Source organism: Camelina sativa, chromosome 4, assembly GCF_000633955.1.
Source record: "Camelina sativa cultivar DH55 chromosome 4, Cs, whole genome shotgun sequence".
Taxonomy (NCBI): domain Eukaryota; kingdom Viridiplantae; phylum Streptophyta; class Magnoliopsida; order Brassicales; family Brassicaceae; genus Camelina; species Camelina sativa.
In genome coordinates, this window is record NC_025688.1 from 20228608 (window position 1) to 20241503 (window position 12896).

Here is a 12896-nt window from a genome sequence, read left to right on the forward strand (position 1 = left end):
CTTGGTAAGTAGCGGGAGGCCTAAATATCGGACAGGTAAGTTCCCTGTTGCAAACGGAAAACTTGCGGAGATTTGATCACGTTGTTGGTTCGTCATTCCGGCTAGGTAGAGGGTGGACTTTTCCAAACTGATGCGTAGCCCCGACTGACCCGCAAACTCCTGAAAGATCTCTATGATCCCCTCAATCGACCGTTGTTGACCATCCACAAAAACCATCAAGTCATCCGCAAAACAGAGGTGGGTGAGACCTATGTTCTTGCACTTAGGGTGATAGCCAATACGCTCACTCACTGTGGCTTTATCAATCAGGTGGGATAAGACGTTCATACAGATAACGAACAGGTATGGAGAGAGGGCACAACCTTGCCGCAGTCCACGAGAACTATTGAAAAAACCTGCCAATTCACCATTCACTTGAACAGAGAAGGTAGGTGTCAAAATGCAGAGCCGAATCCAGTGAATAAACTGATCTGGGAAGTGCAGAGCCTCTAGAGTGTTCAACAAGAAACCCCATTGGACCGAATCGAAAGCCTTAGAAATATCTATTTTCATCGCGCAGCGAGATGATATAGAGTCCTTATGATAGTCCTTAACAACCTCTGTTGCCAACAATACATTCTCCATCAGCAAACGCTCTTTGACAAATGCAGATTGATTCTGTGAAATAACCCACGGGAGCAGACTCTTAAGACGGTTAGCCAATAACTTAGAGATCACCTTATACAACACATTGCAGCAGGAAATTGGTCTGTAGTCTCTCTTTTCGGTAGCATCGTCTTTCTTTGGTATAAGTGCAAGAATAGTAGTATTTACACCCTTAGGGAGAAAAACTTTAAGAAAGAAAGACTGCACCGCTGCAATCACATCAGAGCCAATGATCGACCAAGAAGCTTTGAAGAACTCACTAGTATATCCATCGGGCCCCGGTGATTTATAACTTGGCATCGCAAAAACAATCTGTTGGATCTCATCAGCAGTAGCCGGCTTGGTAAGCATCACTCGATGCTCCTCCTGGCACCGGAAGGGTAAGAGGTTCTGTAGCTCCTCCACTGACAGTCCCACAAAGTCAGTAGGTTGTTGATTAAGAAAATCTTTGAAGAATCGCTCTGCTTCACCCTTTAGCTCGGCACTAGTTCGCAGTATTTCCCCATTTGGACCACACAACTCACGAATAGAGTTCTGCATTTTACGGATACTTACCATTTTATGAAAATAGACATTGTTCATATCACCCACAGTCAGCCAATGAAGCTTAGCTTTCTGTTTTAGATAATCTTCCTCGAGCTCAGCAAGGTGACTCCACAGAGAATAAGCATTTGTCTCCTCTTCAACCGCTTGTGGAGTCGGACTAGCCAGAGTTGTAATTTGCTTTTGACAAAGAGTCTCATGAGCCTCACATGTCCGTTTTGATAGATCACCAAACTTCTCTTTACCCAAAGAACGCAAGCTTGGTTTTAAGTCTTTTAGCTTCTTGGAGAGGCGATGCATAGCAGACGTAGAAGGGAATAGTGGGACCGTGCCATGCCAATGGTTGGCAATAACCTCATGAAATTGTGGAAGTTTAGCCATAGCATTAACGAATTTGAAAGGTCTGCGACCACCCATTGCAACTGCCTACAGGACAATGCGACCTCTGGCATGATCAGAACAACCGCCAGCCTCAAAAACACTATAAGAATGTGGAAATCAATCTCCCCAATGCTCATTAATTAAAACACGATCCAACTTCTTACAAATCAGACCCTCATCTCTCTTGTTGCACCAAGTATATAGTGGACCATGATGTCCTAAATCCGTGAGTGAACAATGTCGCACCACGTCTTGAAAATCACGTATCCCCAACGTATTAAACTGCAGGTGACCATGGTTAGAGTGTTCCCCACTCTCCAATATCTCATTAAAATCACCACAAAGCATCCAAGGTTTATTTCGAAACAATGGAGAGTCATGATGACATCGTATCTCATCCCAGAGAATCCTCCTCTCCTTTGAAGAATTTAACGCATAGACAAAGGAGCAAAAGAACTCCTCTGTGCTACCCTCCAACAGAACTGAACATGTAATCACTTGAACACTCTTGAAAACAGGAGTAAGCCTCACAGTATCTCGCCAAACCACCCATATACGACCCAAAGGATGCGACTCATAATTACACAAAGAAGACCAACCTTTAAAAACAGAGGAAACTATCCTGGCTGCACGACTTTCCTTGACTCGCGTCTCGAGTAGGCAACCAAACTGCAGAGAACTACTATTTACCCAACTACTAATTATGGAATGTTTAGAAGTTTTGTTTAGACAACGAACATTCTAGAAGAAACTTGACATATTAAAGGTTGCGATTGGGACCCTTCTTTGTCATATCAGACGGGATCCGTGAGGTAAGATTCTTAGGGTCTGGGATGACCTTATGCTGAGTCTTTGAGGCACGTGGAAGGGATTGACGTATACTTTGAGAGTCCGTAGTCACCACCGTATCAGAAACCGCAGACTTATCCAAATCCTTGGGCACAATTTCACCTGCTTCCTCTCCCTCCTCGACTTCCCCGGTTTCTTCCTCCATTAGAACCGAAAAACGAGAAGGAGAGACAAGACTATCAGTCTCCTCCAGTGCAAGCACACGCGAACGACTTGTGTTAGCTGGAGAGACTTCTTGCCAACCAGCCTCTGTGAATACTTGATCCTGTGACATAGAGACCACAGCAGCAGGGCTCTGTATCTGCAAGAGTGGATCGGGGACAACCCGTGATTCTCTTGTAGCAACCTGCTTTTCAACTGGTGGAACAACCCTTGCGGGAGCGAAATCTGAACTAAGAACTGGTGGCATTGAAGAAGAATTCTCTGCTGCAGCTTTATGTTGTAAGCAAACGTCAGCCAAATGACCCCATTTAGAACAGGTTGCACATCAAGGTGGCAACCATGGATATTTGTATTCGACCACTGCATCTAAACCTTTAGCTGATTTAAACCACTGCATCTAAACCTTTAGCTGATCCTTTGTCAAATCAACCTCCACAAACACCTTAGCTACTTCAAAACTTTTACATAACTCTGTTTCCAGATGTAAACGCTTAGGCACCCCCACCGGACTTGAGAGAAAACTAAGACCCTCCCATGAAAACATCTTGTGCGGGACATTTTTCAAAGTCACCCACATAGGCAAAGTCTTAATTTCAGGTTGAGCATCCTCAATTACCGGAGACCATTTAGAGACTAGCATAGGCATATTAGCAATGTTCCATATCCCATGACGAAGAACCCGAGAACGTACCGTGATATCCCTAATTCTGAACTTGACTGTATTGGCGTTAACCTCATAGGCATCAATCTTGACTGTTTTATCTCCTAGGGGGCAAATTTTATTCACAATGACGTGAACTTTGGCAACATGAGGAGCTGTAGAGGGAAATCTACCAATAATCAGATCGTCCCACAGAGGGATAGAGGTATCAAGAATCGCATCAGGAACTTGGACAACATGGTCCCCATCAACAACAGAAACACTGAAATCATGCTGGTGCAAACTTGGTCGATTAGTAACGATGGCAGAGTACGAAGGCTTTGGAGAAGATGGTGAAGAGGTCTGAGAAGGAGGAAGAATCAGCTCCTCCGGAGCCGACATCACAAAAGGAACGGCGGCCGGAGCCACCGAGAACGTTTGAGTAGGGCTTACGCAAGGAAACCCTAAATCGCCTTTGGAATCGCCTGTCCACGTCACGATTTCCTTGTTTTTCTTCTTTTGCTTTAGAAGATAGTTGGTTTTTAAAGATGTGAAATTGTAGAAGAAGATCATGATATAAGCAAAGTGTGAAACTTTTTTTTTTGTTTGCTCTCTCTTAATGACCGTGGACAAAATATTTGGACGTTTCAACTCTTCCCACATTCAACGGATTTGAAAGTATTCACATGTTTCTCTTTAACGATGAGATTATCATTCAAGTCATCAAAATATTTTGCCGTGTGTTGTAGAATGCGATCCATTTAATGTATCTTCCACATTTAATTTCGTGCATTCTTTTGCGTTAAAATGGTTGGTTAACATATATTTTTGTGTTGCATTCGACTTTTCAAACAATCAAAAATGATGTAGTTGCCTAAAAATCAAATCATTATTTCTTAACTATGGTATACATAGCGAGAGGCCTACAAGAAAGCCCAATGACTTGATTTGATTTTAGTTTCAGATTTTTGTCTTTTTTTTGGCATCATAATGATTTGATTTTAGAAATAATCAGATTGTTTCTTGTACATGCTATTACACTTCCCCAATTGGTTTCTTTGTTTTAAGAGTTGAATCTTGAGAGCAAACTTAGTTCGAAACTAGTGAGTTTGATACTTTCCATACAGAAAGGTTGTTACTTTGTTAGGTTATGCAAAGAAGATCAGCAAAGTTGAACATCGATGCGCTGATTATACCGATGGAACTAAGAGTTGAAAAAGCTCTTGAAGGTATTTATGCTTGTTGCTTCCGTAGAGGACTTATCGAAGAAGAAAATGAGAGCTACTTCCAGTGATGCAAATCTCTGTGTTCCCTTCGGTTGACAAGTCTGAGATAGAAAGAATCATTAAAGAGAAAGCCACAAGGGTTGCGGAAGAAGGAGAAGAAGAGAATGTTATGGCGAAACAATTGCCCAAAGAAGCTTTCAAATGCAGATGAAGGATCTTCAGTTCCTTCAACAACAAAACATAGATTCTTAACAATAGAGGTTGAGATGACCCGACCAAACATGTATTTTTTGTTTACAGCGAATTATATATATAAAAAAATGCAATAACTTTTTAAGTATATTTATGTTTTGATTCTATGTTCATAATTCAAATAGTCCACAGTCTCTACGAAATATGCTTAAGAAAGTCCTTTGATGCTTGGATGGGACATAATCTAACAAACGAGTACTATATAACGACTAACGAATACTATATAGGATCAAATTATATTGAAAAAACTAGTGGAAGCGAACCAATCTCACCATCATGAGCTGCAACCTGAAATGGATCGAGGAAGGCCAAATTGGTGGAGAAATTGGGATGGATCAGATTTCTTCTCTTCCTTGAAGCTCTATAGGCAGGTAGAGTCATAAACAAATAGTTGTTACTGATAGGCTTCAGATGTGGTTGTTTAGCTATAAACCAGCTCCAATAGATTGAAAGTACAGACGAATTTTGATTCTATAACTTATAAGTATAAGCTTAGTTTTCAAAAGGATGGTTCTTTAAGAGAAAATTAATATACTCCATGTTAAAATAAACTGATTTTTTTTCCATGGATTGATGTATGACAACTTCGAATAAAGAAAGAGCCTAAACATTCAAGCACTCGAAAACTACAAAATGGTTTTATTTTATTCAATCAGCTTTGATGATTACATGCATTTGATAAGAGATACAGTGATAACAATAATTTTTTTTTCGTTTCTTAAGGACCATCCTCCCATTTGAAACAGTATGGGAGGTATCCCATCTCACGAGGAATGCGACAAATAGGGTAATCATCGCTTCTTCCCACATCCCAAATACATTCTTTGCAAACTGGAGGATCTCCAAATTGTTTATCATCTCTCGATGCTTTAAATATATAAAAATAGTGAGAACCACCTTTATACCATGTAAAATGACAATGATACTTCGTAGTTTTCCAAAAGTTAACATGAAATCTAAAACTCCATGTACCATTCCAAGGAATATGGATCATCCCAAAATCATCGTCACTAGACTTGCAATGAACATTCAAAATTTGTTTGTTTCTTACTTTATTACGGATTATAACATGCTTTTCGGCTAGAGGTAAAAAGCCATCGCCGCCCGAAGATGGGATTTCTGTTGAACCATTTGATAAATCTAAAGCTGAAACAAAAAGAATAATAGTAGAAGACATAATAAACAACAATATAAGATGAGGTTTATCAGTGAAAGCCATTGTTAGGTAATTGTGTAGGATTGGTTAGATACAACTTATAAGTTCCCTATTTATAGATGTAACAAAATGTAAACATTAATTAATGAAACGTTGAATGCATGTATTTAGTCTATGATAGTATTATTTTATTTCTTTTTTCTTTCCTGTCAAGTTTATGTTAGTATTCAAAGATGTAAATATGTGTATGAATTTTTTTTTTCCTTTGGGGTTATAAATTAATTAATTTTAAAATAAGAATAAATATATATTTTTGGAAATAGACTTACATAGCATTTGAAATATTTGGAAACAAATTAATATTTTTGATTGTAAAGAGTAAAGACAAATTTTTTATAGTGACTTGATTTTGTAAAGTTATCAATATTAATATTTTGTAGGTTTAAATTTATTTTTTAGCTTTTTTATTTTATTTTAAATAACCCTATATTTTAATTGATACATGTTTTTAAAAGTCAAATTGGTATATTTGTCTTTTAATATTAATATTAAGATGCCCTCCTAAAACATACTTAATTAAGATCATGACATTTACTTCATGGAGCAACAATATATTGCATATCATAGATTCATATCATATGGAACTCTATGATCTAAGTAAGACAATTATTTGAATTTCATAATAAAAGTCTAAACTTGTCATTGCGTATCTTTCAAAAGTAATATAAATATGATTAATGTTAAAATGAATAATTGACTCATGAATTCAATCACTTTATTTAATGATTCACATCCATCATAACATAAATTGAAAGAAATAAAGGTTCACAGTTTGTGCAAAATGGTCAAATGACTAATTCTAAGGTGAATGTATTACCAAGTACCCAAATGTTTAGACACAACCACAATCCATAACATAAATTGCTTACAGTTTTAGTAGTTAAAAATTATTATTATTGTATTAAATGTAAAACAACACTTTAAATAATTTTTTGGAAGAAAGGACTTGATTAATAACTTATTAATAACTTGATTAAGACTATAGAATATGAAGTTATTAATCCACAAAGTTTGTTTAAATCATGGGAAACATCGTGGTAAGCTGCTGGCCGCACATAGTCGACAAAGACTATGAAGTTATTAATCAAATTCTTTCTTCCAGAAATTTTAGAAGTTCTTAAACATCGTGGCAAGCTGTTGGGATGCATAATAAGTATGAAATCAAGGATAAGCATAAAATCAGAATCCCACCATGGGTTGTGTGTATCGTTGGATTCTTCCTCTGTTTATTTAAGAACATATGTTCTTCCACACATAACAATAAAAACACCTTCCTCGGGAAACCCTTCAGCCGTTGTTCTTCTTCGTACAAGCTTGTCTTTAGGAGTCTGAGGAATCATGCTGAGGAAGGTAACTTACGAGTCTAAAGAATCATGCTAAGGAAGGTACCAAACTTGATGAGAACACTGTTAAGGCAAGCCTTAAAGAACTTGTAATAAGACTCAATGATAACCCTTCTTTAGGTTTCTTTAGGTTTCCACTTCTGAGTATAGTTACTTTTATTTTCCTTTTGGTAGTCATATTGATTCCTCCACACGATATGAATTTTCATATGTTAATGCATTTATCTCATGAACACATAACACCTCAATCCTCGTATACCAAATCTTGTGGTTGTGACATGTTTTTGATCTTGAACTTCCACGATTTCAACGTATAGATTTTCATGTTTTTGATCTTGAACTTCCACGATTTCAACGTATAGATTTTCTTCCAACATCTGCAGATGTAAATGATGGCCTCTAAGAAGTATTATTAATTATGTCGAGAGCACTTGGTGTGCAAAATGATTGGTCGTGAACTTTGTCGACTGTTTACCCATTCTTTAACCATTTCAGAGACATCTAAAACTTATACTTTCTATTCTTGATAGTTTACCTGATGTTGAGATGTTTCATTTTGTGAGATGAATTGATTTTGGCCAAATCGATTATTTGTGATTGACCTTTTTACCATAGACGAGAGACAGCTTAAAGAGAAGCTTTCGAGAGATTCAACGTGAGACTTGGCGAGAAGTTCATAGAGATCCAACGACTCTTATTTAAGAGCAGAGACACAGGTCGAGAGAGCAATGGATAAGATTTGCGAGCTACATCAAACTGTCTGAATGGATCGGATGGTATAACTCATCAGGGAGTACGAAGCTTCTCGAACCACATGTAATCGCTGCACATGTTGCTGTTCCTTCTCGTGAGGATCGGCGACGAGAATTACCCAAAAAATTACAATTAATTTTATTATTTTAACGTATAACATAATTATGTCAATTTAATAATGCTTATGTTTAGAATATTCCAGAGTGGGTGGAAGAAAAACTTAAAATATGTAACTGTGACTTTGAAAATTATTAAAATATTACAGTATGTAGGTTTATAAAATGATTATCTTACCAATAAGAGCTAGTAATCCCAAGGGGGGGTTCGACAACAAAATTTCATCAATCCTCTTAACTTTTTCGATTGACTCTTTGTGTTGTGTCCAAAGGAAATAGCTTTATCGATGGAAAAACATATTGACGTGGTTCAACGTTAGTCTCCTAAACTCAGTATAAAGGGTTAGCTAACAAAATAGTACAGAGTACAGACAAATTGTAAAGTTGAACCTAAAGTAATGCGGTAGGTAACGTACGAATACGATGGTTAACTTTAAAGGCTCCCCTACATATTCAAATAAGTAAATTGTACTTTAATTTAGTTTTTTAAAGAAACGACATTCGCTGGCTGTCGTAAGCAAGACTTAAGAATGTGTTTCCACCGAACACAAAAAAAAAAAAAAAAAAACATGATCCTAGCTAGCTCAAAGTGGCTGGCTGTTCTTGTAATAATAGATAAAAATTGAATCTTTCGACTAAAAACAAAAGTTGTATCTTCTTCTTCTTCTTATGTAGGAGGAGACAACAAAAATCCTCCGTTGACGGTCCAACACACTCTATTCGAAAATGTCACCGAATCGTAATCTTCTCCTTCTCTTATTGATGTTCTTGTCTTTATCTATCACTTCGTCTCTGTCATCTCCGTCACCGGCTGATTCTCCTCCTTATCTATGGCCGTTGCCGGCGGAGTTTTCGTTCGGAAACGAGACCCTCTCGGTGGATCCCGCCGTGGCTCTAATCGCAGCTGGGGATGGCGGTGGATCTCCGATTGTTAGAGCTGCGTTTGAGAGGTATATGGGGATGATCTTTAAGCACGCCTCTGGTAGAGCTTCTCTGTTGGCGAGGATTAGGTTTCTGAGAATGGTTGAGTATGATATCACTTCTTTGAAGATCGTTGTTCACTCTGGTTCTGCGGAGGTAACAATAATATTAAAAAAAAAAAACAAAAATAATAATTATAAAAAAAAAAAAACAAAAATAATAATTATAAAAAAAAAAAAACAAAAATAATAATTATAAAAAAAAAAAAACAAAAATAATAATTATAAAAAAAAAAAAACAAAAATAATAATTATAAAAAAAAAAAAACAAAAATAATAATTATAAAAAAAAAAAAACAAAAATAATAATTATAAAAAAAAAAAAACAAAAATAATAATTATAAAAAAAAAAAAACAAAAATAATAATTATAAAAAAAAAAAAACAAAAATAATAATTATAAAAAAAAAAAAACAAAAATAATAATTATAAAAAAAAAAAAACAAAAATAATAATTATAAAAAAAAAAAAACAAAAATAATAATTATAAAAAAAAAAAAACAAAAATAATAATTATAAAAAAAAAAAAAAACCAAAACTTTGACTCTTTTGATTGGTAAATTTTGAATCTTTTGGGAGATGAGAGTGACAAATAAATTAAATTGGTGTGGTCAATTTTAGCTTCAATTGGGTGTGGATGAGAGTTACACATTGATGGTTTCGAAGAAGGATGAGCAATCCATTGTTGGAGCAGTCACGATTGAGGTTTTGTTGCCTGCTGCTATCTTCTATCTTTATATGAGGAATGTGTCTGTCTAATAATCTTATGGGGTTACTAACTTTTTCTTGTGGTTTCAGGCTAATACAATCTATGGTGCTCTTAGAGGATTGGAGGTGTGTAAAAGTATAAATTCTCAATTTGACTCTGTGGTTACGCTAACTTACACATGGTTTTGTGGTATTAATTTCTGCAGAGATGTGTTTCCTAGTTTAAAACTAGTACTGCATAGTAAATGTTTTTCCGGTTTGAGAAATCTTGTACAATTCATGTTGCAGATGAGTTTCTCCATCTTGATCCTTGGGATTGCAACACTGGTCTATACTGATATCTTTATATGTCTAGGGAATATTACTCTTCATTTGTTTGCTTAAGAGCTTTGTTTGTATTTGCACAGCTATGTCTTGACTTGTGAACCTTGAACTGTTTGCTCAAAATTCCAAGTTTAGTTCTTGTTGAGTGTCATTGATTCGTTGCGTTCTTCTCTGAAAAATTTGTAGACATTTAGCCAACTGTGTGCCTTTGATTATTTAACCAAATCTGTGCAAATATATAAAGCACCCTGGTATATTCAAGACAAGCCTAGATTCCAATACCGTGGCCTGCTAATAGGTAATTTCTCCATATCTCTTTCTCTGCCTTGCTTTCATTCCATCACAGATGTAAATAGAATGTAATCATACGCTGGCTATTACTTACCACTTATTCTGTTGCAGATACGTCAAGACATTATTTGCCAATTGATGTTATTAAGCAAATAATTGAATCAATGTCCTTCGCTAAACTTGTAAGAAATCATGCTTGTTTTCTTCCCTTTCCCGGATCCACAAAGTTGAACAATCTTCTAATATTTATCAGTTATCTAATTTTTTCCCCATGGATGGTTATGTGAGGTAGAATGTCCTGCATTGGCACATTGTAGACGAGCAATCATTTCCTCTTGAAACTCCTACATATCCTAATTTGTGGAAAGGAGCTTATTCAAGATGGGAACGTTATACTGTTGAGGATGCTTCTGAAATTGTCAGGTAATGGCTTGATGTTTTGTATGTTAAAGAAATAGCTTGTGTGAGTAATATTAACTATCTTTTCTTCTTACGAATACTCTTTATTTTATATTTTTCCGTTTTGTGTTTCATGGTCGGTTTGTGATTTGTGAAGATTTGCCAAAATGAGAGGTACTTGTTTACTAACTCTGGAGCCTAGCATGAACGTTATGGCATGAAACTCCTATTCTTTTTGAGTTGAGAATGATTTTAAACGGATTCTATGTGATTATTGATTTCAAATTTGACCAGATAATTCTCATGGTGGATATATTTGTTGCAGGTATTAATGTCATGCCTGAAGTAGATGTCCCTGGCCATGCGGAATCGTGGTAAGGACTATAACTGGAAATTGGTAAACTTTGTTATCATATTCTTTTCTACTAAATGTCACTCTATTGTTTAGTCACACAGGTCGTTTATGTTCCACCCGAAATTGTAATATCATAAAGTAGCATAGGATTTTCAGTTTCTAAGAGTGAACAAAAGAGTGTGGCTATACTGTACTTTGTATTACTACACTCCTAATGTTGAAGAATAAGTTTTGTAGTATGGGTTTAAACTGTAGTTTCTTTTCAGGAATTTATAGCTTCCTTTTGCTTTAATGACACAAATATCATATCTGTAACATATGGTTTGCTTTCACTGTAGGGGGACTGGATACCCTGATCTTTGGCCCTCTCTGTCTTGCCGAGAGCCCCTTGACGTTACTAAAAATTTTACATTCGATGTGATTTCTGGCATTTTGGCAGGTCTACTCCAAGTAGTTACTTCTTTTTTCCATGTATAGTACACATTTGATCATTTTACTCCTTTCCTAGTTTTCTAATCCATTTAGTATTAATCTTGTAAAGAACAAGTTAATCTTGAGATGCGGCAAAAAGTTATTAGGAAATCTTGATCCATCCAGCATTATATGTCTTGCATTTTGATTTGTGTGTGCTATTATGTAATATGCACATTTATTTGTATGTCCTTTTTAGATTCTCATATTTTCTCTTGTGTTTCGGTTTGTAACAGATATGAGAAAGATATTCCCATTTGAGCTATTCCACTTAGGTGGTGATGAAGTTAATACGGGTTAGTTGTTTCACACCCTCTGCTTCCATGTCATCTAGTCATGTGTTTTTGCTTCTCTTAAGAGCTTCACTTCTCGGTTTCTTGTCTGGCAGATTGCTGGAAAAACACAACTCATGTTAAAGAATGGTACAATCTTGACTCTCCCACTCTTGTCTCGTTAATTAAATACGTTAGCTAATTGATATAGAAACTCTTGCTTGTTTGTCACATTTCACCTTCCCCTTTTGCTTGATATGTTCATCATTCTCAACTGCAGGCTTCAGGGTCGCAACTTCACGACTAAGGATGCATATAAATACTTTGTACTCCGAGCGCAACAGATAGCTATTTCGAAAAATTGGACACCTGTCAACTGGTACAATCTTTTTACAAAGATTGCATTATCTGTCAAGTTCTTCAAACCTATTCTTACTGCAATGATTGATTCAAACTTATATATATGATAAATGGAAAAGGTGTTACAGTTCTAGCTTCAATAATGTCTGTTATGTTTGGCTTCAAAATCCAAAAGATTGACATGAATACTATGGAATGATCCCAGGGAAGAAACATTCAGTTCCTTTGGAAAATATCTTGATCCCCGGACTGTGGTGCACAATTGGTAAGAAACCATTGAAAACAGAAGTCTTCGTCTGATCTTGTCATAGTTTTGTATGATATATGTCAAAACCGCTGTCTAAATCTCGTTGCAGGCTAGTGTCTGATATATGTCAAAAAGCGGTAGCAAAAGGATTCAGATGCATTTTCAGTAACCAAGGATATTGGTACCTTGACCATCTAGATGTTCCGTGGGACGAGGTTTATAACACCGAGCCTCTACATGGGATCAATGAGACTTCTCAGCAAAAGCTTGTAATTGGAGGAGAAGTTTGCATGTGGGGTGAAACAGCTGATACATCCGTTGTCCTTCAGACTATTTGGCCACGTGCTGCAGCAGCTGCAGGTAA

General features: G+C 36.3%; 2 protein-coding genes across 2 annotated transcripts in view; one reads left to right on the top strand and one right to left on the bottom strand.

The window, feature by feature from the left end:
• LOC104781405 lies at positions 5417–5923 on the bottom strand. Its single transcript, XM_010506073.1, has one exon. It carries the CDS (start codon positions 5915–5917, stop codon positions 5417–5419), a length of 501 nt encoding a protein of 166 aa, XP_010504375.1. The 5' UTR covers positions 5918–5923.
• LOC104781406 (beta-hexosaminidase 1) overlaps positions 8671–12896 on the top strand; it is a 6168-nt gene continuing 1942 nt past the window's right edge. The window contains exons 1-14 of the mRNA XM_010506074.2: positions 8671–9203; positions 9727–9810; positions 9904–9939; positions 10324–10435; positions 10540–10610; positions 10721–10851; positions 10985–11001; positions 11153–11201; positions 11521–11621; positions 11890–11949; positions 12042–12075; positions 12206–12304; positions 12491–12550; positions 12642–12892. Coding sequence (XP_010504376.1) covers positions 8853–9203; positions 9727–9810; positions 9904–9939; positions 10324–10435; positions 10540–10610; positions 10721–10851; positions 10985–11001; positions 11153–11201; positions 11521–11621; positions 11890–11949; positions 12042–12075; positions 12206–12304; positions 12491–12550; positions 12642–12892 — 1456 coding nt within the window. The 5' untranslated portion in view covers positions 8671–8852. The remainder of the gene's footprint in view (positions 9204–9726; positions 9811–9903; positions 9940–10323; positions 10436–10539; positions 10611–10720; positions 10852–10984; positions 11002–11152; positions 11202–11520; positions 11622–11889; positions 11950–12041; positions 12076–12205; positions 12305–12490; positions 12551–12641; positions 12893–12896) is intronic.